The sequence below is a fragment of the Melanostigma gelatinosum genome (assembly GCF_949748355.1).
Source record: "Melanostigma gelatinosum genome assembly, chromosome: 11".
In the NCBI taxonomy this organism is placed as follows: domain Eukaryota; kingdom Metazoa; phylum Chordata; class Actinopteri; order Perciformes; family Zoarcidae; genus Melanostigma; species Melanostigma gelatinosum.
In genome coordinates, this window is record NC_136644.1 from 1,863,838 (window position 1) to 1,886,133 (window position 22,296).

A 22,296-nucleotide genomic window follows, 5' to 3' on the forward strand; every position below is an offset into this window, starting at 1 on the left:
AGTGACTGCGACAGGGTGAGCTGAAGGATCGTCGCCGTCTCCAAAGAAGAGGGAACGGATCGACTTGACAGATCTCATGACAAGTTACAGAAACGGAGGATTCTTCAACCCTGCCTACCATGACAGCGAGACTCTGGAAATTGATCGAAGGTTTGTGGAAATAAAACATAAAATGTGCTTTTGTCATTGAATGTTCATCAGTGAATCATTTATCCTGAAAACCCTTCATTTATCAAAGCGTGTGTTTGAGGGAGTGCTGTGTCTTTACTTGTAATCAAAGGGCATGTTGTGTACTGTGAGGGAATGAACAGGATGTCCTCAAGGAACAGCAGCGGTGTGGTATTTATCTTCCCAGGCTGGAAGAGGGATTCAATTCATTTTTCAGCTTTTGGCTTAAAATGTTACAGTATTAAGAAAAGTTTCTAAAATGAGACATGACAGTAAAAGTCAGGGACACATCTATTCGTCCATTATGTTCTAGTGTGGAAACCTAATCCTGCACTTCCTTTTAGGATATTATACACTTAAAATGACCCACTTAACCATATCTATGACACTTCATCACAGATAATGATCTTGCAATTCCAGTTCCTGTCTTGAACTGATAACCCCTGGGCTCTTAAGTCGTCAACAACACAAACTGTCTGAGCTAAAGGATTGATCAGTCGCGTAACGTTATTTGTTCCGTGTGGTCTCGGTGTCTCCTAGTAAAACCCACCACACTAACCCCTACGCCAGGGGCGAGAGGCCGGGCGAACATTACTCCACCGGTCAGGCCGGCGGGGACGCTGCTGTGGGGAGAGTGCCGGGCTGGCAAGAGGAGAGCTGGAGGGGGAGGGAAAGCATTCCCATGGGCCTCATCTCAGAGAGTCCGTCATGGCAGCATGACCTCAGTGAGTGACCAAGCTGAACTACGCTGAACAGAAACAAACCAACATCATTCGTCTGTTTGCACGTGCCCCTATATGTTGCTAAGGGACACTTCTGTTGATACTTCTGTTGTATCTCCTCACTTCTATTCAGATCACAGCACGTTCCAAATCCCACCTGACTCGCAGCATGATCAATCACCTCATGTCCGCCTTTCTTCTGCAACGTCAGGTAATGGTGAAACTGATATTACTTCACAGATATAATGGCTTCTTTTCACAGTTATTCTAAGCTCTGCTGTGGTATCGCTGAAAACACGCACACATTACTTCGTTAAAGTGTCAATCCTTAACATTTCCTTTAGAATTTCTATTTGAGAGAAAATAATGGAATTGTGTTTCGCAGTTTTTTTGTTGATTCATGAGCTTCGAGTTTTGTTTTTAATTGTGTGCACATTTCCTTTGAGTGCATGACAAAACACAAATTGAAAGTATGTGACGTTCATTTTGACCTGTTGACTTTGATGATCAATTACCTCAGCAAAGTCCTTCTGGATAATCATTCATGGAGGCGGCTACGCACATGAACGACATGACAAGGAAGACAAGGAAGTTGGCAAAGAAAATAAAACAGGGGGAAGGGGGTTGTCTTAATCCGAAGGACATAATAGGAAGGTTGTGGAAAACTTTTAATTTATATTACATGAAGAGTCCTCTGACTCTGACTCTGGTGTCAGCAGCTACATAGTTTTTATCAGGAGTGAAGATAATGTAAATTCAGTGACATAATAGGACTCACATTAGCTCACACTGAAGTGCACTGCTATCAGCTGCACTTTCAATCAATGTATTTACAGTGGGCAAAATACACACAAAGGTTAAACGAAAATATAAAGAGACAAAAGTAAATCAATGGCAAGCTGTGGTGGGAGAGTAGATCTTTACATGTGTGAGTAGCTGCAAGTGTTTAAAAAAGCAAACCTCGATGTCACCCCTCGTGAGTTCACCATCGTACATCAAGCTCTCAGGGATATTTCTGGACGATCACTGCTCATCAGCGAAGCACATTCTTCTCTTCGTGTCCGTACGTCCAGGTCACATGACAATGAGATGGAGGGGAATAACAATGAGAAGGATGAGCATGTTTCCTAACGGGGATCCCGCCAACGTAGCCTTCACAGAGGACGCCATCAGGAACGAGATGGAGACCGGTAAGAGCTGCAGCGATGTGGAGAGTGACACCTGATGTAAAGATCACAGGGAGGTCTTATCTTGTCATCTTGTGTGTGACAGAGGAACAGAACCTGGTCACGGAGCTCGTTGCCTTGTCAACACGAGACCGAATTCGGGCCATTCGGAATCTTCCAATGAGCTTTGACGAGAAGAAACATATCAGGTGGGTCTTGACTGACAAGCAGTTAAAGGTTATACGCCTCCTTGTCAGTGTTATCTCAGGTTAACCGTTACACCCTGCTGAGAGCCATAAAATAAAAGTCTGTCTGCAAAGACATGGTGGGACTGTGTTGCAATGGAGATCACTGGAGGAAAATATACGTAGAGTATTTGTGCACAGACACACACACATAGACACACTGCTCTCTTGATTCAAGGTGCATTTCACAAGAAACTATTAAAATGACACAAAGTCCAAAGGTTGTTCCGCGGCGTTGTGTCGCAATTTTCCAATTCATCAGGAGATATAGACCTTCAAGGTACTAATGCCATTATCACACCAAATACTGTTCTCAATGACCTCCACAGGAGCCACGTGCTGGCGTTTAAGTCTTCCACGCAATCTCGCCAGTTCACATGTTTTGCAGACTGCTCTGAGAATGTGTCACTGGTAAGTAAACACCATACAACTCATTGTGAGTACAGCCATTTAATATATAAGCTGTGCTGTGTGCGTTACATGTCACAAGTTGCTCTCTCAGTCTTTCCGCAGGTGTGGCTACAGTATGAGCTCAGCCAGGCAGACCCTGGAGCTGTGGCAAGGCATCATGAAAGAGATTGGTGGCAAGTTTGGCACCAGTGTCCTCATCTATTTCGTGTTCCTCAAGTGGCTGCTCATGTTCAACATTTTCTCGTTCCTGGTCAACTTTGGCTTCATCACCATCCCGCTGCTCGTTTACGACCCCTCTCCCAACATACCTCCCAATGTGAGCTTCAGCGGACTGGAGATGCTATCTGGAGCTGTAAGTTGAGACTCGTAAATCCACAACTATCCAAATGATGGTCAGTAACAAACATTTCTTTCCAATGCATAGTAAATGTGTTTGGGCTTCTCCAGGGTTACTTCCACTACACCGTCATGTACTACGGTGGCTACAGCAATGCAACCCTGCATGGCCTGATGGAGTACAACATGCAGCTGGCCTACTTCTTCACTATTGCAGTCTACATGGTGCTGTGTGGAATTGCACTTATCTTCAGGTTAGTTCAGTTTCTGTATCACTAGAATGCAGATCACAATATTTGAGTTTTTTTGCAGATTCCCTTCGCCCTTCTAATTGTCATTCAGGTTAACAGCCCTTTGAATGCAAAGAAAGAAACGTTTCCGATTCCTCTCTCGCAGCATGGCCAGCTCATTCAAGAAAAACAATATACTGGCAGACCCAACTTCAAACAGTGCATGGCAGCTTCTCTGCAGCTGGGACTTTAGTATCACCAACGAGAGGGCAGTGAGGCAGCGCAAGAACAATCTACGCATCCAACTCAAGGTGACTCTACCTTTTGTTACTCAAGGCACCAGGTGGAGAAGAGAGAGTCGTTTTATTGTGGGATCTTTTCATCTCCAAATCATGAACTATATCTGAAACAAGCCGCTCTGAACGACATGTTCATACAGTACATTTCCACTAATTCATATTTCTCAACTTGCTACTCTGAACTTTGTAGTTACATTCTGGAAGTCAGATTGATATGCGCACAATGCGCCTTGAACAAATGTCCTACACTCTGATCTGTCAGAGGTTAATTCCTGTTTAAAGACAAATCACGAAGCCTCATTATTTTCCATCGCCACCATTATCCTCTTGCCATCTCTCCAGGAGTCTTTGTCAGAGAAGGCCCAGAGGCAGCTGCTGACCCTCTCTGAAGAGCTGAAGCACTTTGGGGTTGATCTGGGATCCTGGCTCCTCTCCACCGGCCTGGCTGTCGGCTGTGGAGCCAGCATCTATTATCTCTGCCAATACCAACAGCAGGTACTCAAGTAAAGATTGAACAATTAGTCTTATTGTTGAATTGGACGAATTGTCTTTCTTTGACAGAGACGACAGAGAACAGAAAAAAAGGTTTCTTCTCTGTCTGGAAACTAATTGGAAAAGCAGTATTAACAGAGAGATCTATTGATCCCTTTGTTTGCATGCGTGGATAAACTGCGTAGGATAATACTTCATGGCATGGTGAAGTATTGATCTGACTCAGCACGTGTCATAAGCTCATAACTTACAGTAATGCGTCAAGTCATTTACCGGCAGTGCAGGGTTTGATTCATTTCTTTGCACGCAGTGTTTGCTGTCTGTGCTGTCGTCAGCTGACCTCCATCTGTTATCTAGATGCTGCCAGCAGATGCTGCCAACTGGTCTCTGCTTCAGGAGGCAGAGACTCTCCTGGTCCCCTTTGTGGTGTCTCTGATGAACCTGGTTGTCCCGCTCTTCTACTCCCTCTTCAACAAGTTTGAGCACTACTCCAGCCAGCGCAGACAGATCTACGCTCTGGTGGTCAGGTTAGATTGCGGGCACACATTATATCATGTGACTTAAAGGACACATGATCAAGGAATGTGCCATTTAGAAATGCACTGATTTGCTTCATTGCCAAGAATTAAATGACAAGATTGATAGATTTGTCTATTCATTATGAAGCTGGAGCCAGAAGTTGATTAACTTAGCTTAGCTTAGCATAACAACTGGAAACGGGGGGGAAATAGCTAGCATGGCTCTGTCCAAAGGTCACAAAAACTGCCCAGCAGCTCGTCAGAAGCTCAATATCTAATTTGGATTATTCACCTCTAAAACCACAATTAGCATGAATACACATAAGAATTGTCCACCTTCGGAAAGAGCCAGGTGAGCTGTTTCCACCTGTTGTTAGTCTTTATGCTAAGCTAAGCTAACCGGCTGCAGGTTCCAGCTTTGTATTTACTGTACGGTCACACAGTGGTGGTATCAATCTTCTCAACTAATTCTCGACAACAAAGCAAATAGCCATATTTCCCATAAAGTCAAACTGTACCTTCAAGCATCAATAATCTTTTTGTTTCTCTTTTCCCAAAGAAACGTGTTCCTCAAGATATCCATTCTGGCCGTCTTGTGTTATTACTGGATGAATGTGGTGGCTAAGAAGTATTCAGTATGTTTAAAAGGGACCAACCCTGTCTTGCCATCTTTAAATACACCGATATTAGTTCAGTCAGTCGATAGACAGTCATTGATGAACCTGTTGTGCTCTCCACAGTGTTGGGAGTCCATTGTGGGCGAGGCGTTGTACCGTCTGGTTATTGTTGATTTCCTTTTTCTGATGTTGGGATCCTTCTTTGGAGAGTTTCTCAGCAAGTGAGTTTCACACTTTCAGTTTATTCTTCACAATCATAGAAATGCAGTTGGTGAAACGAATCATACTTTTTTGTAACAGTGTGATTGGGACGAGATTACTACCTCGTCTCGGGGTTCCAGAGTTTGACGTAGCCAGAAATGTCCTCGAACTCATCTACGCACAGACTCTGGCCTGGTGAGATCAATACATCCAACATCTACAGTGAGAGCTCACTCACAGGACTTGTGTTGTCTCTTCTGCTCTCAGAGCTAATTTATTGGTTAAAAGTAAGTTTACCTTCTATTATCTCCCCGCAGGATTGGAATCTACTTCTCTCCTCTGCTGCCTGCCATCCAGATTCTCAAATTTTTCCTTTTGTTTTACGTAAAGAAGGTAGATGCAGGTTCATAAAGATGAGAGTCCTTGGTGATTTAAAGCTGAACTGCCATGATGACACGCGGCCATAGGAAGATAGAACGGCCGAGCTTCTCTATGCAATGTTTCAGGCTCATGTTACGCTATTTGTGCACCTGGTTCAATAATTGAATGAAATCCTTTCATGACACTGACAGCATGTGATGGTTCGTAGTAAAGGCAGGTAGGGTTTGTGGAGCAAACCTTTTGGTTGTTCTGTGCCACGAAACGTCAATCAATCCCAGAGTGAAGTCATTTCACATGATTGGTAATGTGATCTGCGTTGTTGAATGTTTTATGAACATGCTGAACGACCTTTGAAGGAATGCTTTTCAAAGCGCTTATGAGGTCTTTGTGTTCAGACCTTGTGAAACAGATTTGATGTTTAGGCAGAAATGAGCTCATGCTTTTGTAAACTTCAATAATACCACGAGGTATTGCAATAATAATGAGTGGAAAATGGTGTTGGTGTTACATGTCTTTGTTCACGTGTGTGTGTGTGTGTTTGGTTACCGCTTACCCAGGTCAGCCTGGTCCAGAACTGCCAGCCTCCGCGACGGTCGGGCAGAGCAGCTCAGATGCAAACCATCTTCATCGCCCTCCTCTTCTTCCCTTTCTTTGTGGGAGCCCTGTCCGTGGTTGCATACACCGCCTGGAGGTACAAGCACATGACCTATTTTTAATATTACAAACTTTTGTATCACATTAACAACCTGACGTAAAGACAATTATTATACAAGGAAGAAACTTCGAACAAAACCCAACAGTACCGGTCTTTGATACATGCTGCATCCTTTACCTGCACAAACCCACGTCTTGCTTTGTGCACCTTGTCCTGCGCTGTAGTCTGACTCCCTCGGAGCAGTGCGGTCCTTTTCGGGGACTCAACAACACCTTCAGTGTGGTTGGAGTGTGGATAGATGATTTGGAGAAGATCCCTGGTTCTCAATCGGCCGTCTGGATCTACGAAAATGTCATCAGAAGTGAAATCTTCTACTTTTTTATCTCACTCATCATCATGTAAGTGTGTGACATGGATTGTGTTGGTTTCACTCATTCTGGTCTTGCAGATCAAGCCCAGGAGAAAAGCCCACCCCAATGTATTGTGTCATGTGCTGCTCAGACCTTACACTCTCAATGTTGATGTTCTTAATCTTGCAATCATATCACATGATCTTCAACGTCAGAAGATGTTGGATTTGGATTTGCAGAGCATCAACTAAATGTCTTAATACTGAGGAACAGCGGTGCGTTGAGCTAAATACTGATATCACGAGGCTAACTCGCTCACGACGACAACGCTTGCACACATGATGCTCACCATGTTCAGTTGGGCAGTTTAGCGCGTTAGCATGCTAACATGGGAAGGCTAAAGGGAGTGTCATTAGTTTTGCATGTTTTTGGTCCTAAACCGAGGTGGGCCTATCGGACAAATTCAATTCAGATCTCATGTGGAAATTGAGGTGGACGATGCTAAATTGCCATCCTTAGAAATACGAGTATGATGAAATGTAAGTGTAAAGTATATGTCACGTCCAACCTTTCAGACCTTTGAGTTTAAGGTTTGCCGGGACATTAAACATCCGTTTGTCATTGAATGGGTCCTGCAGGGTAACCATGGTGCTCAATTCAGCCACATGCATCACACAGCTTCACTGACATTCATTTGAATATTGAATCATAGACTCAATAATGTGGGCACACTGTGTGCTTGTGTGTGGGTGTACTCATGTACAATTTAGCATGTTTATGCAAATAGTCTCTACAATAATTTGTCATTCATATTATCATGTTTTCCTTCTCAGTGTCATTATATTCATCTTCTGGCAAGTTACTCAGGGCCGCAAGCAGCTTATTGGCCTCCTGAGACAACGGATTGTTAATGTGAGTGTGTTTTAAAAGCCATCATTCAAATGTTGTTTTGTGTATTTCTGCTTGGTTGCCCTTTGGTATGCCTGCATGTCAGATAATTCCCTCTCTCTCTCTCTCTTCTTTCTCCCACCAGGAAGGGAAAGACAAGTCCTTCTTGTTAGACAAGCTCCAGAACCTCCAAAAGTCCCAGCCTGATAAAAAATCCAAACAGAAGAATCAAAAAAAGGTTTGATGTGAAGATGATTTCACGGTCACTCTTCACCTTTCACACAGAGATTTGTGATCAACCTCGCTGCATATTCTCTCCTGTCCTCAGCACTCCAAGCGGCGTCCAGATGACCACTCCTCGACCGGTCAGTCCAACTCCAACGCCATGGTTCAGGCGTTACTCGTTCGCCAGCAGCTTGAACAGGAGGAAGAGAGATGCAGCAGTGGCGGAGTGCCCGTTCCCTCCGACATCTCCACCCCCAGCGCTCTGATGCAGGCCATGTTGGCCCGCCAGAGAGCTGACGACCAGGATGAAGATCAACACTCGTCATTCTCGAGCGCCTTCACACAGGCCGTGCAGGCCAGACAAAGAGCCGAGGAGGACGCACGTGACCTGCCGTCCTCTGTGTCAAGTGTCATGATGCAAGTCGTGCAAGCCAGAGAGAGAGCAGAGAAAGAGGACAGGCCTCCGTGGGTCCCAGCTCCCCCACAGAACTCAGCTCCGGCAGGCTCCAGCGCCCTCATACAGGCCATGCTGGCCCGCCAACAGGCCCAGAATGAGTATGACGACGGCTACTGACCACAGCCGTCGAGCTCACTGTGGGGAGAAGGCACACGACTGAAAAGAACAACAGAGGACGGAAATCACACTTGGATTCGAGTCGTCGACCTTCGATAAATTAGCATCAGTTATAAGTCAATGATTAAGGTAATTTCTCCAGAATTACATTGTTCAATCCTGCTGTAAAGTTAAAAGAACAAAGTGCGAATATGTCTCCTGTAGCAGGGCTAGAAGAGAGTGCAGGTCCACCTCTTTATCTTTTACCAATATATTTGAACATGTTTCTAAAACAGTATACAAGTAAGATAAATAGGTATTATAACACATATACACTAGGTCTGATCTTGTGCCTAATGTAACTTCTGCATCATTAACACAAGTTGTTAATGCTATTATCTTCTCTGTGAAATGTAGATTAATATCAGATACTTAATAAAAGAACGTGTGTCACCGTCCTTTTGTCGTGCCATCATTCGAGATGGTAGTCAATGAGGCAAAGCTGGTAACACTCTCCTTGATTGAGCTGCTGATCCGGCAGAACAACAAAACATCCAATGAACCCTTAAAACAGACTAAACCTGCTGTCATTTACACTCCGTGATGGATGAAAACACAACAACTCTGTTGATATCGAGTGAAAATAAAGAAGGCAACTTGTATGCACCCTCGCATCACATTATATTGTAAGAAATGCCGAAACAATAAAGAACACAGTCACCAGTAGGAATTGAGTGAAACGTAACTTTGCAAACAGCCTGTTCAGTCAACACTGCCCTCTACAGGGATTATGTCTGATGCCACAGATCAGCTGTTGAGTTTTAGGTGTTATCACACATCTGTCTTCTCACACTTTGATCTCAGCCAGTGATTCCAAAGTTACACTAAAGATCCCTCCAGACATGTTTAACACCTACAATACTCTGCTTTCAATGGGAATGTGTACCCGATTTAAAAATACTGTGACGGTTCTATGACACAAGTTTCTCTGTAGTTGTTCCTGATACAGTATGATGTTGCAAATGCTTGTTTGGGCTTAATATACAAATACAATAAAAGTAACTGGTAGTGAACATGTAACAGAGACATGATGCACATCTTTCCAGTCATTCTGTGTACAAAGATACATGTATGTAGGAAACATCACTTGCAATAACTGTTTGTGGCTTTATTTCACAATGAATGAAAACCAGTAACCAGTGTCTTTGCATTGATTTATTGATTGACTGAAACATGTTTAAAGCTACAAGGAACCTTCATTTTGTGTGATTGTGGTGGGCCCTGTTTCTGAGTACCAGAGTCCATTTACAAAACCTCTCATGTTTCTGGTGAACCGACATCATTTAATCTGATTTTGCACAAAGAATACCGAGATAGAATTAGCCAATCCTCTCGCTGATGGTCTTGTTTAGTCACAGAAAATCATATAGAGGCAACAACATGAAACTCATAACCAGTTCAAAGTTCCTCACAGTAACTTTAATCAGGCTATTAGCATCCCAAACTGAATGCCGACCACATGTGGACGACAGCGCTTCCATCCATCACGTTGCCACACCGAGAGCGACGCCACCACCTAACTGTCCTGCCATGTTCAGCACTGAACATGTTCAGCACTGAACATGTTCAGCACTGCTCTTCCCCTAAAGACGTTGCAATGTCACTCAGGTCCAGAGAGTCTGCAGGCGTGAGAGTTTTGCTGCCACTCTTCAGGGTCTGGCTGGAGTAAACCTCCACAGATTTGGAGATGGAGTGCAGGGAGCATTCCCGTAAATACCCGAAAGCCTCCCGCTCCTCGCGTAGGCTCTGTTGGAAGGTCTTGTGCTTGTGCCTGAACTCGATGACGGCCTTTGTGTAGGAGTTGAGTGTGGTGACTGATGCGCCCATGCAGCAGGTGAAGGACGCCCAGGCCATGCTGATAGAAAACACAACAAAGAGAAATTCACTTTGTAGTGAACAAGTGGAGAAGATGCACGAGTCTCTCTCTCTCTGTTTGTCTCTCTCTCTCTCTCTCTCTCTCTCTCTCTCTCTCTCTCTCTCTCTCTCCCTCTCTCTCTCTTTGTTAATAGGATGCATCTCCTCACAACTTATCAACTTATAATTACTAGCAGACATATTTCACTCCACATTTCAGAATTAGAGAGAACTGCACGATGAAGAGGATTCAGGGCTGCTCCAGCTATCGTGGTACATTTAGAAGAAAAAGAAAATCATCAAGTTGGGGGCCACAAGAGACTAAATATCACAAAGAAAGGAAGCGGCATCAGCAAGAAAGACTTTAAGTCCCTTTTGCTGGACGTGTCACGTCAGCTGGATTCTACAATAGCTACAAGAGTAACGAAATGGCATCTTTAATTAGACTCTTAAATACCCACATCTTACACCCCGAAGAACCACCCTGAAGCACAATTCATGATAACCGTGAAGACATCGCCAGCGTTATTAAAACTAAAAGTGTGGGGAGTTTCCTAAGGGCAAAGAAGAACAGAGCAGGGTCGTTGCATGTGAGAGGAAATTGGCAGAGTCAACACAAATGTTGACATTCTTCTGTGAGAATGAGCTCACAGAACCAGTCGTTTGAGCCTCCGTGCAAAGAGTGCTTACAAGCGTACAAGAGTAAATGAGGCCAGATATGATATCCTGTCACCTCAGCAGCACGCCCTCATGTTCAGCCACCCGGAGGCTGAGCCGCACTTCAACATGACTCTGAAAACAGACAAATCAGGCCACCAAAGCGCCCTGAGTACCAGGGGCGTCGTTAGGCCTATTTTAGCGGGGCTTCAGCCCCCCTAAAATGTTCTTCAGCCCCCCAAATAATTTGGCATTATTGGCTAAAAAAACAATGGTCTCACATGTACAAGTTATTTATAACTCTAACATCCTACATGCGTTTAAATCAGCACTTCAAATCAATCAATCACTTCAAAAAGCACTTGCTCTTTATCATACAGGCTTGTAGACATACACATAAGAAATGCAATTCGATGAACTGCTTTGGTAATGGTTGAAATGATTCCAGGAGAAGAATCACTGTTTAAGACTAAACTCTTTTCTCTCCATGCTTCTTTTTCCTCTCCATTAAATTTGCTGAAATCTGCAATATAAAGATGATTATTACTGCTCCTCTTAAACGGAAGGTTCCTTTGGACTGTTATTTCACACCCAGGTGACTATTATACATCTGTTGCTCTGAGCTTTTTTGGAATTAAAAACATGTACTCACATACAATATTAATGTACATTCAGACTCAAGTTTTAGCTCATTTAATCTAAACAGCAAAGGAGCAGAACTATATTTTTCATGGCAGGCATCATGTGACTACAGCATTGTGTATCAGAGTTATATAAACGTGCTCTGACATATTCCATATAGAAATCTTACATAAGGTATCTGGGACAGACAGCAGCATGGAGTGTTCCGGCTGCTGGACTAGAACTGACCCGTTGGGATTTGATAGGAGATAATAACACATTTCCTTACAGCTCTGCCGAAGCCTGGGAATCACACGGACATGAGCATCATGAATGATCACTGTCAGATAAATATGAATGTTCTTTTGTTCCTCTGAATGTCATCGAACATGCACAGCCGCATTCCTTCGCGTGGTTCACGATGGACACGAGCAGAGACACACAGATTAAAATGAAGACATGATTGCTTTCCCTTCATGACATCATTTCATATCCATGCACGGCGTCACAGCTCACGCAGCTGCACCGACCTCAACTGAACAATGCACGGACCCAAAAGGAGCTTTTGGCATTGTGCAGCAGTCTGTCAGGAGATTAAGAGCCGCTGCGTTGCATCTCTTTACTTGGCCTTGAACACCTTCGGATATGTGGCTTCAGAGTTCAACATGATGAGGCATAAGCTCTTGATTGACACACTTCATTTGTATTTCAGTGGCAACTTCCGCTTAAAGCTGCTCAGAGTAGAATTTGCCTCTAAACAGATCGCCCCCAAGAATTAGTCCTCATAATCTGCAGTTCACTGATCCTCAAAACCAGTGTCTGGGTGCTCTGAAATCAGCTTACGTGACAGTAGATGGTGTGCGAGTGGTTCTATGATTGGGATTGCATGCCGTGCAGGCATTGTGTACAGTAGCAACAAATGTAAAAAGACAATTGTTGAGGGAGAGTGCCGTGCGACCTACTGTTGTAGCAACATGCTGCGTGCAAATCTGCAACGCTAGACCTGCAAGAGCAAGGCCTCTCCTGCTGCACGGCAACTAACAGATGCCTGGGGAATGAACCGAGCATCTCTGGTTACCTCAGTTTATATGTTTCTATCCCGGAGAAAATGCTCTGTGAACAGGCAGTACATGCTGGTGCGAGGACACACGACAGTTTCCTGCCGACAGGGCTTCATACGGATAACAGGATCTAAATCAAACAACCTTCATACAGACTTAGAGTATTGAAGTGTGATTAGGACACTTGGGCAATCATCAGGTGCAAAATACCAGCTGGTGATGAGGATTAAACTACAGAGTGCCTTATGAAGCAACAAACAAAGCTCAACGTTCGTCGTTGAAAACGGAGTCGGTCTCAGTTGAGTTGATGCGATTGACTCGTTCCTCAGAACATTAATCCTGATTATTCAGAGGGAATTCTCTTGGAAAACAGGTATAATCCACGTCGGATTTTAAATCTACACGTCAAATGAACTGACTACCGGTAACAAGCGATCGGTGTGAAGCCCGATGAGCCCCGTGAACACTTCTCCAGCGTCAGAAGGTACCATCAGAATTTATTCATGAGAAACTGTTATCACATACAAGCAGCTTATTTGGACAGCACATTTAACCAACTCTGATGCAGTAGTCATATTTATAGGACAAACACACACAAATAAAACAAGAGAACGTATCATTAGTCTAATTATTCTGTAATATCAAATATAAAAGAGAGAGTATTTGATATTGCTTACATGAGGACAGTCTCGAGTATATAAATAACAAGTTAATGAAAATGAGTAGAAATATCACTTCTTTTTCACATGAGGAATGTGTCTCTCCCCACCCTCCTTTCTTTCTTTCTTTCCTTCCCGTTCATGTTGTAGCGTGGATATGTCACACACGACTCCATAAAGGACTCAAGCAAGCACATACAGTGGACTCTCTGGGTCTGGCTCATTTAAAAACTAGCAGGGGAAATAAATGTTAATGGATCCCGATGTCACTGCGTGAATGTCTGATGTCTTTGTGGTGGCATAGAGACGTCTACGTGGAGCTGGAAACGGCCAGCTTCTTCAAGTGGTCCATGAAGACCTGCAGGCTGACGTCGTCGGTGAGGATCGGGGCGCCCGCCTCCTACAGACGCACAGGAAGCAAACACAGGCCGAGTGGTTTATGCACTGAGCGGACAGATCTTTCCATCACATAACTCTGATCCCATGATCACTTTAGTGGAGCAAAACTGGTTCATCACTAAGATTGGCTGACGCGGGGCCTTGTTCTCTTCATAACCTCATTCTGGGAGCGCAGTCGATGTAGTCAGTGTTCATAAACAGCGCGTATAGTTCTTATCTTGGGAAATAAAGAGATTGATGCTATTTTCAGCTTTCAATCTCCCACACTTAAATTCAGAGGTTAGCTGGATTTTCCGACAGTTTGCCTTTAAACTCCCCCCCCCCCCCCAGGGGTACAGACAATCCGGGGGTTTTAAAGACTTCATTTGACGGAAAGAAGTAAATGAGGAATTTCGGAAACTTTCATAAATTGTAGTTTTGTACTGACGCGTTATGAAAGCGCTGCAGGAGGTTGTAAATAACTTCCACTGCAGCTGCATGAGGAGCGAGACAAGCGGGTGAAAATCCACCGAATGTTGTGGACCTCTAAAAGCAATCTTTTCCTGTAGCGTATAATGCCGTACCTGTCCCCAGGCGTAGGTGTTGTTGTGGGTCTGCGACGGGTTGACCTTAGAGAGCAGGAAGCGAGCCTGGGAGCCTCCGTGCTCCGTGTCGACGTAGCGCGGCATGGGGAAGCGCGTCTGCAGGATCTCCTGGGCATCGTCCAGCGGAGCCAGCAGCAGCTGTTTGAAGTTCTCGTACTCGGCCATTTCCTGGTAGCTGGCCTTACGCCACTGGGCTATGGTCTGGAAACAAAAAAGGAAATTGACAGCATTAAGAAACAGCCTTCTGTATCAGCTCATGTGTCGTTATCCTCTAGAAAGAAAGTCAAGAAATGACCCGACAGGTGGCGATTTTTGGATCTAAAAGGGGATAAATCAAATGTCGTCCTGCTGGAGATGTACCGGTAAATGGATATAACGGTCTCACCTCTCCGTGGTAAATAACCAGCTGGAAGAAAGTGTCCATCAGCAGGATTCGATCTGGCAGAATACTGCTGCTGTCCAGGAGGACGGGCTGCGAAGAAAAACACAGTTTGGAACAACTCAAGCACCACATAGCTGACACACATTTCTTACGAAGGTCCCGATGCTCCTCTAACGCTGATAATAATAATAACAACGGTGTGGAGGGGGTGAGGCTGACCTCTGGTGGTCCATGGAAGGAGTACGAGTAGAGGATGGGCTGGATCATGATCAGGGACTGGGTCAGGTCCTGCCTGACAAAGTGGTGCCTGTAATAGGACGACTCATCGGGGCTGTTGTTGAACACCTGCAGGAAGGGCGACCGCCGCAGGTGGAACATAAACTGCAGGTGGAGGACAGGAAAAAAGTTAGTCAATTACATTCATATTACAATGTTATAATTATTGATCAAGTCATATTTTAATCAGCTCTACAATGATTGGGTAGGCATTATTATTATAGGCTCACCTGTGGGTAGAGGGACAGAGACTCTGACAGTTTGAAGGATGTCGGATCATCTTTGTTGAACTGGCCGAACTTCTGACACTGAAACCAAGGGAGACAAAACACTGTTCAAACATTGAACACAACCCTTACATAACCCGGCTCATGACACGTAAGCAAATACGGATCGGCTCTATAGCACACAATCCAAACTATGCCAACTATGCATTGTTGTCATCACACAGCGCAGGCAGGGAGGCGTGGGAGCGGCACTCACCAGGCGGATGAGCTGCCTGTCGAGCCAGCGCAGGACATCTGGTCCCTCCTCCGACTCCGCTCTGAAGACTCCCAGGCGAGCCATGAGCACCGCGGCCGCCTCCTGGTCGAACGACGACTCGATGTGCTGAATCTGGGACTGAGCATCCGCCCAGCTTAGGTGGGGACAGACAGAAAGGTGCAGGTGAGCACGGGTGTGGTGCGAATGACGCACTTACAAACAGGTTTCCGAAGGCTTCATTGCATCGCCAACACCTGTCAATTTTCATATTTTCCATTTTAAAATAAGTCACTGTGTTTTACTGCTGTGCCAAATTCCTTGCATGAGTAACGCACTAACGCGACAAACTGATTCTCGGTGCGTGAAGTGAATATTCACTGGACAGTCTAAGCTAGCTTGTTGATGATAATGTTCCAGGTTGACATGGAGAGGAGCAGAGGTTCACGGTGTCTTACTTCCTTGCGATGGTCGTGACCCGTATCCTCCTTTGTGTGTTGGAGTGCTGGTACTGGGTGACAAACTGGACCGCCCCTCGGCCACCTTGGGGGACTGGTGCATTGTGCTACACACACACACACACACACAAAACAGTAGAGACAGTCAGACTACTATCGTCAATCACTTCTCTCTTTGAATGAGCCGAACAAACGGCCTTCTACCAAAAGCAAAACACAAAAAGAAGTCATTGTTTCACTAAACAAAGCCTTCATCCCATCACAAGTATTCACTAGTTTGATATGATTAGCGGCTGTACTTTAGTCTGCCTACAGTAATCCCATCAGAGCTCACAAGATGAGGTTTTTACCTGATTCACCACTTCAAAATAGATGCCCAGAGTGGTGGAGGGGTTGAGACCGCACACTTTCCATTGGCTCGTGCCACCGATACCCATCTCCTACACCAGACAGAGAACACATTGTTGTGGATGCCTGGAAACAACAGCTCTCGCACGACAATACAATTGTGTGAAGGAAGGAATTTGACTGCTGGGCAGCGACTCACAGTCTCTGAAACACACGAGCCCTTGGAGTTGAGTGAAACACACGGTCCGATGGTCCCGCAAACCTTCACTTCCCTTGATGTCTAGGAAGACAGAAAGACACACGACATAAGTATGCAAGTACAGAGCTATCTGAAGAGAATCACCACGTTTGAGTGATTGACACACGATATTCATCGGGACTCGGATGATGTCATCACGTCTTTACCTTGACTTCTAGGACACCACCGAAGGCCATGCGGAAATCTCCATTGAAGTCTTTGCTGAAGACTCTCTGGAAGGTCTGCTTGAACAGGGAGGTGTTGAAGGAGTCTCCCATAACTATGTGGCCCCTGATAATTAAATAGAACACGTTTCTTTAGACTCACATATTTTCTGAAAGCGGTATTTATGCGTTAAAATAAGGAGAAGTAAAACAGAATCACACATCCCCAACAGTCAGACGAATATAACCCCACAACCCTCAATCAATCAAACAGTGAGTGCTGCCGTACCCGGTGAGATTAGATAAGCACTTCATCTCCAGCAGTCCCGTCTGGTCCAGGGCACAGGCGTAGATATCGATACAGTGGCCATTCACTGCGGAGCGGTTGGCCATGGCGTCATAGTACTGTGTGATACAAACAAGCAGACAAAAGACATGAAATGACGATTTAATGTCCATGAACAAAAGTCAGTTATAACAACAAACTGTAAAAGGAAGAGTTCAATCAATTACTGGTGCAAATGCAAAGACTTGCAGAGGGCTCTTGCACCGGCTCACCTTGGTGGCTTTCTTCAAATGGCGAGCGTTGTCTTTCTGGATGTCATGCCAGGAGCGGATGGGGTTCTTCAGCTCGTCTCCCACCACCATGCCTGGGCCTTGGGTGGGGGGCCCTCCGATGAACAGCATCACACGAGCCCCCGTGTTGGGGAACGTACCCTGAGGATGAAGAGATAAAGAGTCTTAAACAGCTGTGAGCATCAACAACAGCCATGTTTGTTGTTTACGTTCAATGTAGTCATTTTGGGGGCGTGGCTTTGGAGGGACGGGCTGAAGCAAGTGCTGCTATCATTGGAAAACAGTTGGGATGATTTTGTTGGTGAGATTATTTCAAAAATCGAGTGTACTCAAGATTACAAAGCCTAGCTTTAACTGAATGTATCTATAGAGAGCATCAGAGGTCTGCTGAGTGCTTTCTGGGAATCAGTTTTCAGAGGGCAGACCTCACAGCCAACACTTCCAACTAAGTCCATAGTCCAGCAGTCTCGAGTCAGAGAAACAGACCTTTGGTAGAATGCCACATCATCACAGAGCCACAGAAATCAGCTGTTAAGCTCTACGTCAACAGTGATTCATTTATACAGGGACAAAGTGTACTCGCAATCAAACAAATAAGCCAACGAATGGTGGAAGCTAACCACTTTGTGCAGTTCTGCTTTTTAAGCAAAATGACTCATTCATCAAGTCAAACGCCTCTCGACAAATCAGTGAATCTGGAGTCCCTGAAAGAACCAAATGTATTCTAATCAGGCCTCGTCTCCTATGTGCTGAAAGGGAGTACAGCGGGGCGGAACGATCTGTTGCATCAGTTATATAACCGCTCAGATTAGCTGTAGGAGAAGAGGAGAGTAACGGTGGAGGGAACAGACAGAAGGCAAACAAGGAACGAGCCTTTGAACCGACAGAGCTCACGTACGGTTCCTGCAGGAGATAGTCATCAGGCAGTCTGTGCCTTGCTGAACAGTTACATGTGGCACAGTCGTGTTGAAGAGGCCAAAGTTCAGGTGACGGTGAAGCGCCTCATTACAGGACTGATAATTCATTCGTATCCAGAGAACAAGGTTGGATTTGGATTGAAACTTGTGGTAAACAACCACATGCAAGATACTCATAGTCCGGTTTTATTAGTATCCAAACTTTGTGGACAATATTATCTGAGCTTCTGCACGCGCGTGTGTAGACTTTACCTCCAGCAGGCCGACAGCAACAGTCAGCGCAACACCGGTTGAGCGGAGCGGCCGCTTGCCCTGCGGGACAGGCCACGGGTCTCTCTGAAGCTCGCCGAGCAAGTCAGTCAGATTCATATCCACTCTGTGCACGGGCTGAAGGAACCTGTATTTGAACACAAGCACACCTTGGACAAAGAAGAGCTGCGAGGTGTACTTCCTAACTTTTGGAAAGAGCTAACAGACCACAGATGAGTGTTAATGCTGCTCCTCACCTGCAGGAAGCGGCAGCATCCTCAGGTGCCAGAGGGCGACCTTGTTGCCCCGATGCTGCTGGCTTTGTTAAACCCAGCAACTCCTGAAACACACCAAAGAAAAACAGTTATTACAGTCGGGCTCTTTCACACATAAATCTCCTAATTTGTCTCATATCTCAGTTGCCTCATTCCTTTGGCGCCACCGACCTGGATTTGTTTGGAGGAGAGGTCTTTGGTGCCCCTGAACACGTAGCTCTTGGCGATCCCCTCACAGCTGAGCTCGTGAACCTGAACCATGCGTCCGAATGTGATGAGGCCCACCAGGGCGTTGGGGGGCAGCAGGCTGAGTGACATCTGAAGGGACTCCTTGATGGCCTGGAGGTCCTCTTCTTCCAAACACGTGTCCACCACATAGAGGAAGATCAGAGGGGCTGTGGGTGCACGCTGTAAATAAGTGAGAGAGGAATGTTACACATTTTGTTTCTGCATGGTTACACTGGCATAGTTACTACGTTGGCTGCAAAGCAAAGGATGTTTCTGTTTATGTCAATGACTGTAGAACTTAAGATATCAAAACACTACATGATTATGACAAACCTCTTTCTCCAATGTACCATATTAGTGTTGATCCCAGAGTACAGGGCCTTTTCTCCCATGATGACACTGAACACATTGATTGTCTGACCCACAACTAGGACACAACAGAGTATATACAATCTCCTTGCACAGGGTCAGAGTGCAGACATGCATGTAGTATTTACCTGTACTATGTACTCGATGGTAGAAAACTGTGGCATGAGCTCCGCTGGCTGGTTCACATCAGATATGCCTGCGTAAGAGGGAGGAAACTGCAGAGACACAGAACCGGATTAGCAACCTCAATAAAGGAATGCAGCGAGTCCAAATTATCAGCCATGCATAATATCTAATTAAAGAATGCCGTGAACGTCAGTACTTACAGGGTTCCTCTGGAAGCAGAAGTTGCACGCCCATATTTTTGCTCTGAAGTCAACTTGACTGTGAAGGAGTGAGCAAACCAATTGGGTTAAGGATCCGCCCACGTGGCAGGAGTGTAACCGTGAGTGACACATATGCAACCCTTATGTACCACACCTAGTATTTGCTGATGCAGGAAAAAGCTATTCATACAAAGCACCAAATTCCCTGCAACCCATTTTATTTTACTTGAGGAATACTAAGATGAAGAAATGTCAAGAACATAGTCGGCACTAGAAAGTTGCTTGGTTGAACGCAATTCACGTGTAAAAAAAGGCTAACAAATAAGTCAAATTAAATGTTGAATCCACAAATTCTTGTTTTTTGATAACTTGCAGTTAAAACAAACATTAAAAAGTTCACATGTGTAAGCAGGGGCATTGTTTAACTCACCATAGTGGGTTGAGCACTGCCTTACAGTTGGCCCGGCTGCACAGAACTGGTTCGTACTGGACCGGCGGAAGGTCAGGCCTCTCCTTGAGCGGCGTGAAGAGACAGGAGACGGGGACCACGAGCCTGGTGGCTTCCAGGCGGCTGGAGGGCCAGAGGTTCCAGCTGAATCTCACCCCATCCCGGTCCTCGTTCTGTTGGATGAACTCCTGGTAGGACGCCATCGCCGAGCTTCAGCAAAGACGGAGCACAACAGATCACAGTGATGATTTTAAAGTCCAATAGAAGCAGTGGCTATAGTCGCTCCGACAAAGGCAGACTAAACAAGTGTACTGCTCTCCACTGGCTGCAGACAGCCGCTCTTTATACAGGTGCTCCTTTCCCCTCCCATTCTAAAATAAGACGCAGATATACAAAGGCATGACGCACACACCTGTGCTAAGCACACCTGAACAGCATGTTTTGGAACAGCAGAGGAATCCCAGTCGTACTTTTAGGTTACACCTTTGTTAGCCCGTCAGTGAGACGTCACACCTTTGACAAAGTGTCACAGTAGATCTGGTTGTATAAACAGTACACTCCGCCTGTTTCTCACCGCGATCAGAGGAACTTGATATTTCCAGAGCAATGAAACAGTATTTCAGCAGGTTTACCAGGTGCATTTGTTGAGATTACACAAAACAAACAAAGTAACATTCTTGTGTTGTCAGCTGGGTATAATAATACTTCAGAGTGTACAATATGATCTCATGCCAGACAACTGGGTACTAGGTAGGGCTCCGAATAAACAGTCGTGAACCTACCAATTACATTCCTCACTTAATTTAATATTGATGAATCATCAATGACACGCATTCCTTAATTCCAGTTTCGCTGCTTTACTTTGTCTTCTGCATGTCTGTCTTGAATATTTTGGTATTTGTTTTACTATTGGTCGGACAAAACAAGCATCCTGAGGAGCATCAACATCACCTCGAGGAGATAAATCGACAAAAAAGTTGTTGACCTAAGTAAATTGCCCATATGTGATAAAGGGGAAGTGGGGTTGATTGTGTGGCGTTTACTCTGAGGGGAAAGTACAAAGAAACATAATTGTATTAACGTAAATCATAGAAATATTCACTATTTCTGAAAGATGTTTACAACGGTTAGCTTCCATTAGATAGCACAGGCCACGTATCATTGAAGGTTAACAGTAGTTCTACTCAGAGATGAACAAGCGGCGGTTTCGCTGCGTCTACTAGTAACGATAGTGTTGTAGAAACCACGTCAATTGTACGGTAAACGTTAGTGTTAACCGTCGTTGCCAAATATCCGTCACTCAAACCCCTCAAAGCTAACGCTTCGTTGTGCGTCCGGCTGGGTTAGCTAACGGAATGTAGCATCGACCCACTTCCTGTCCCTTCTTTGAATAGAAGCGGCCTACTTTCGGCCAAAGTTAGGTCGGGTGCTTACCTCTTATATCAGGTTGGTCTCAAGTCTAGACACGAGCAAAAGAGTCTGTTGTGTTCAAAAGAAATCACAGCATTTGGAGGTAAAAGCAAACGGATGTACAGGACAGAAATACGACGGTGAGGGGATCGCTCCCTACCAGACCCGGCTCTTTGCACTTTGTTAAAATGACGTGTTACTCCAGGTTCATCCGCCTCCTATTGGCTCTTCTATCAGTGACGTCAATAGGGCGTGCTATGCGCACACAAGGGAAGAGGGTAAGCATGGGACATGTAGTTTATATGCAGTTCACAGTGTTGGCCTACTGCAACGCCGGTATCTCCCCCCATGGCTTTGTGAGGGGGTTATAGAGGTTATCTGATGACATTATTGTACAGTGTGATTAGACCAGTCTTTGTTTCCACTCTTTGCTATCTCACTACTTAGTTGAGCTACTCACTGCGTAGAGAGGTGACTATTCCACTATTATTTAGAGGGCATTATTCTACCCTTAATTTTAAATATACCCTACTACATATATTTGAAAGGTATTGTTGGTTGTCAATACATTCGACATTTAACTTTATTGCAATTGAGAGTTATAATTAATAATAATAGTTATTATAATATAATAATAGTGTTACTATAAATACGATTAGTTTTTTCTGAGATGATTTCTGTGGGGCCTACTGAGGTTTATGACTCTTGCATATCTGAATGAAGTCATGTTAAAAGCAAATCATTATTTATTTTGTTGTGATGGAATTGATCTCCAAATTTACATCAAAAAATAAATGTAT

The 22,296-nt window shown here is 44.8% G+C and overlaps 2 protein-coding genes across 2 annotated transcripts; one reads left to right on the plus strand and one right to left on the minus strand.

Annotated features, from left to right (window-relative positions):
- Positions 1-1,968: 1,968 nt before the first annotated feature.
- On the plus strand, positions 1,969-8,478 carry tmc5 (transmembrane channel like 5; the record flags this gene model as incomplete). Its single annotated transcript, XM_079279344.1, has 17 exons — positions 1,969-2,080; positions 2,163-2,265; positions 2,631-2,712; positions 2,804-3,064; positions 3,160-3,302; positions 3,445-3,589; positions 3,920-4,072; positions 4,427-4,596; positions 5,147-5,222; positions 5,328-5,425; positions 5,505-5,600; positions 5,723-5,798; positions 6,344-6,477; positions 6,666-6,839; positions 7,625-7,703; positions 7,825-7,917; positions 8,008-8,478. The coding sequence occupies 17 exons, from the start codon at positions 1,969-1,971 to the stop codon at positions 8,476-8,478; spliced, it is 2,466 nt and encodes an 821-aa protein (XP_079135470.1).
- A 4,692-nt stretch (positions 8,479-13,170) lies between these two features.
- On the minus strand, positions 13,171-21,662 carry sec23b (SEC23 homolog B, coat complex II component). The gene is made up of 19 exons (XM_079279156.1): positions 21,521-21,662; positions 20,069-20,296; positions 19,639-19,696; positions 19,441-19,527; positions 18,887-19,123; positions 18,698-18,780; positions 18,444-18,588; positions 17,257-17,415; positions 16,988-17,103; positions 16,702-16,825; positions 16,496-16,576; positions 16,299-16,388; positions 15,949-16,055; positions 15,494-15,647; positions 15,241-15,318; positions 14,954-15,115; positions 14,738-14,824; positions 14,332-14,553; positions 13,171-13,769 (listed from the first exon to the last, which is right to left on the minus strand). The coding sequence occupies exons 2-19, from the start codon at positions 20,287-20,289 to the stop codon at positions 13,680-13,682; spliced, it is 2,301 nt and encodes a 766-aa protein (XP_079135282.1). The 5' UTR covers positions 20,290-20,296; positions 21,521-21,662; the 3' UTR covers positions 13,171-13,679.
- Between the last annotated feature and the right edge of the window lie 634 nt (positions 21,663-22,296).

What these genes read in the sequence shown, in the direction of transcription:
- sec23b (XM_079279156.1), bottom strand. Translation starts at nt 20,289, where the DNA reads ATGGCGTCCTACCAGGAGTTCATCCAACAGAACGAGGACCGGGATGGG. An exon ending in TCTCCTCCAAACAAATCCAG is followed by an intron (nt 18,781 to 18,886) that starts GTCGGTGGCGCC and finishes GGTGTGTTTCAG; the next exon opens with GAGTTGCTGGGTTTAACAAA. An exon ending in GTGGTGTCCTAGAAGTCAAG is followed by an intron (nt 16,577 to 16,701) that starts GTAAAGACGTGA and finishes CTGTCTTCCTAG; the next exon opens with ACATCAAGGGAAGTGAAGGT.